Source organism: Protobothrops mucrosquamatus, unplaced genomic scaffold (assembly GCF_001527695.2).
Source record: "Protobothrops mucrosquamatus isolate PMUCROS unplaced genomic scaffold, P.Mucros_1.0 scaffold11348, whole genome shotgun sequence".
Taxonomy (NCBI): domain Eukaryota; kingdom Metazoa; phylum Chordata; class Lepidosauria; order Squamata; family Viperidae; genus Protobothrops; species Protobothrops mucrosquamatus.
In genome coordinates, this window is record NW_015397129.1 from 1 (window position 1) to 2,107 (window position 2,107).

General features: G+C 38.9%; 1 protein-coding gene across 1 annotated transcript in view; it reads right to left on the minus strand.

Annotated features, from left to right (window-relative positions):
• Positions 1-516: 516 nt before the first annotated feature.
• Positions 517-2,107, minus strand: part of MPV17L (MPV17 mitochondrial inner membrane protein like) — a gene marked incomplete at its 3' end in the record, with an annotated part of 7,063 nt that continues 5,472 nt past the window's right edge. Inside the window, exon 3 of the mRNA XM_015830548.1 lies at positions 517-597. Within this exon, the coding sequence (XP_015686034.1) occupies positions 517-597 (81 nt within the window). The remainder of the gene's footprint in view (positions 598-2,107) is intronic.

The window sequence follows — 2,107 nt, forward strand, 5'->3', positions numbered from 1 at the left end:
CCAAGGTCCCTTCCAACTTTATTATTATTATTATTATTATTATTATTATTATTATTATTATTATTATTATTATTATTATTATTATTATTATTATTATTATTGAATGTCTGTCTTTCTTTCACAAGGAATTTTTTTTCTTCTCTTGGGTTTCTCCTAGGGGTGTTTCAAGAGACCTGAAATCTGAGCAATTAAATGAAGCATGATATAAAGCAGTTACGCAACCACAAAAGGGTGTCTGTTTGTGCCTGATTAAGCCTGGACCACAAACATTCACTTTCTCCCCCCCCCCTTTTTTTTTTTTAAAAAAAAGCAAGACTCTACCATTTTCACTTAACAGGGCTTGTTTATTCCATAATCTATAATAGTGTTTCTGAAACATTTTGTTTTCTCTCAGAGGACCCCCCCCCAGGAGCTTTTATTTGTTATGGGTTATATTTATTGATATTTAGTCAATTAAATTAAAATTAATCTTTTAATTTAAAAATTGACCTGCTTGCTGCCCCTACCATTTCTCACAATTGCTGGTTGAGATTTTAATACTGTATGATTTTTCAACATGGACTGGCAGATAATGTTGATTTTGGAGACCTCTGATCGCTGTTGGGGGACCACACCTTAAGAAAGAGTACGGAATTACGCAACACACTAAGAGGTGTAATAGTGTAAACAGTACACAGTTTACAATAGTGTAAACTGATATCTATTTGTCTCAATCAGCTGGCTAGCTTATCCTACAAGGAAAGCGCATACTATATTTTTTTTTCAATCTCGCACAAAATTCAGTTTATTTTTCAAACACACTCAGTTTTCTGCTTTTGTTTCTGGCTACCTAGATGAAGGTAATTCAGCCTCGTTTTTCCATTTAAACATTTGCAAACTTGTAGTGATTAAGAATTAGCGGGAGAAGGCAAAAAGTAAACAGACTTTAAAAAGAAAAAAGGGAACTAGGAGAGAAAAAGAAGAGACCTGTAATTTTAATGGGAAATGCTCACATCCATAGACAATATTCTTATCCTGCGCATACAGTCCATACAAAGGCAATTTGTTAAGAAAACCATGGCTGATACATGGGGACTAATTTGAATAAATTTATTCTGTCTTCTATTCTGCCTTGGAGGCTTTTGGAAAGCTCTCTACAGAGGCATTAATTTTTCAGCCAATGCAATTCCCTACGCTGCTGATCCAATGAAAAATGTATTTTAGATTTCCAGGATTCTGCAATAACAAACTTTGTTCAAAAGGCAGCCTTTTCCCCCCAATTTTTTTGCAAGAGAAACATTTGTTTTGATCTCCCGATTTCACCTCCTATCAAACTGCCCTCTGGGAAAAAAGAAATCAAGCTGATTTCAGGGAAAAAAGGAGAGCACCTGTCAATCCTAACAGCTATATATTATTTCTAGAATTAGGACAAAGTACTTGGACAAACCATCTGCTAAAAAAAGGCAAGTATGGATCTGCTACAGATAGTCCTCAAGTTACAACGGTTCATTTAGTGACTGTTCAAAATTATAGCGGCGCTGAAAAAAATGACTTATGACCGTTTTTCACACTTATGACCATTGCAGCATCCCCATGATCAAGTGATCAAAATTTAAGGCGCTTGGCAACTGACTCACATTTATGACGGCTGCAGTGTCCCGGGGTCATATGATCACTTTTTGTGACCTTCTGACAAGCAAAGTCATTGGGCAAGCTGGGATCACTTAACAACTGTGTTACTAACTTAACAACTGCAGTGATTCATTTAACAACTGTGGCAAGAAACGTCGTAAAATGTAGCAAAACTCACTTAGCAACAGAAATTCTTAGCTCAATTGTGGTCGTAAGTTGAGGACTACCTGTACTTGGAAGGTGTTAGTTACTACTTAAATTTTCTTTCACTGATGTGAACAAAGTGAGCGAAGATTATTGTGCGCATGCCTGAAGATGGCGGCTGTCGGCTCGTAGCTCCGCATTAGTGGGGTTCTGAATGGAGCAGAGGGGAGTTCTGGAGGCTTTGGAGGCCCGTCCCGGGGAGATCTCCCCTCGGTGAGTTCCCCGGGATCGGCGGGGGGACTTCGGCGGTTTCGGCGGCCCCTCGGCGGCTGGCGGCTGGCGGCCCCCCGGT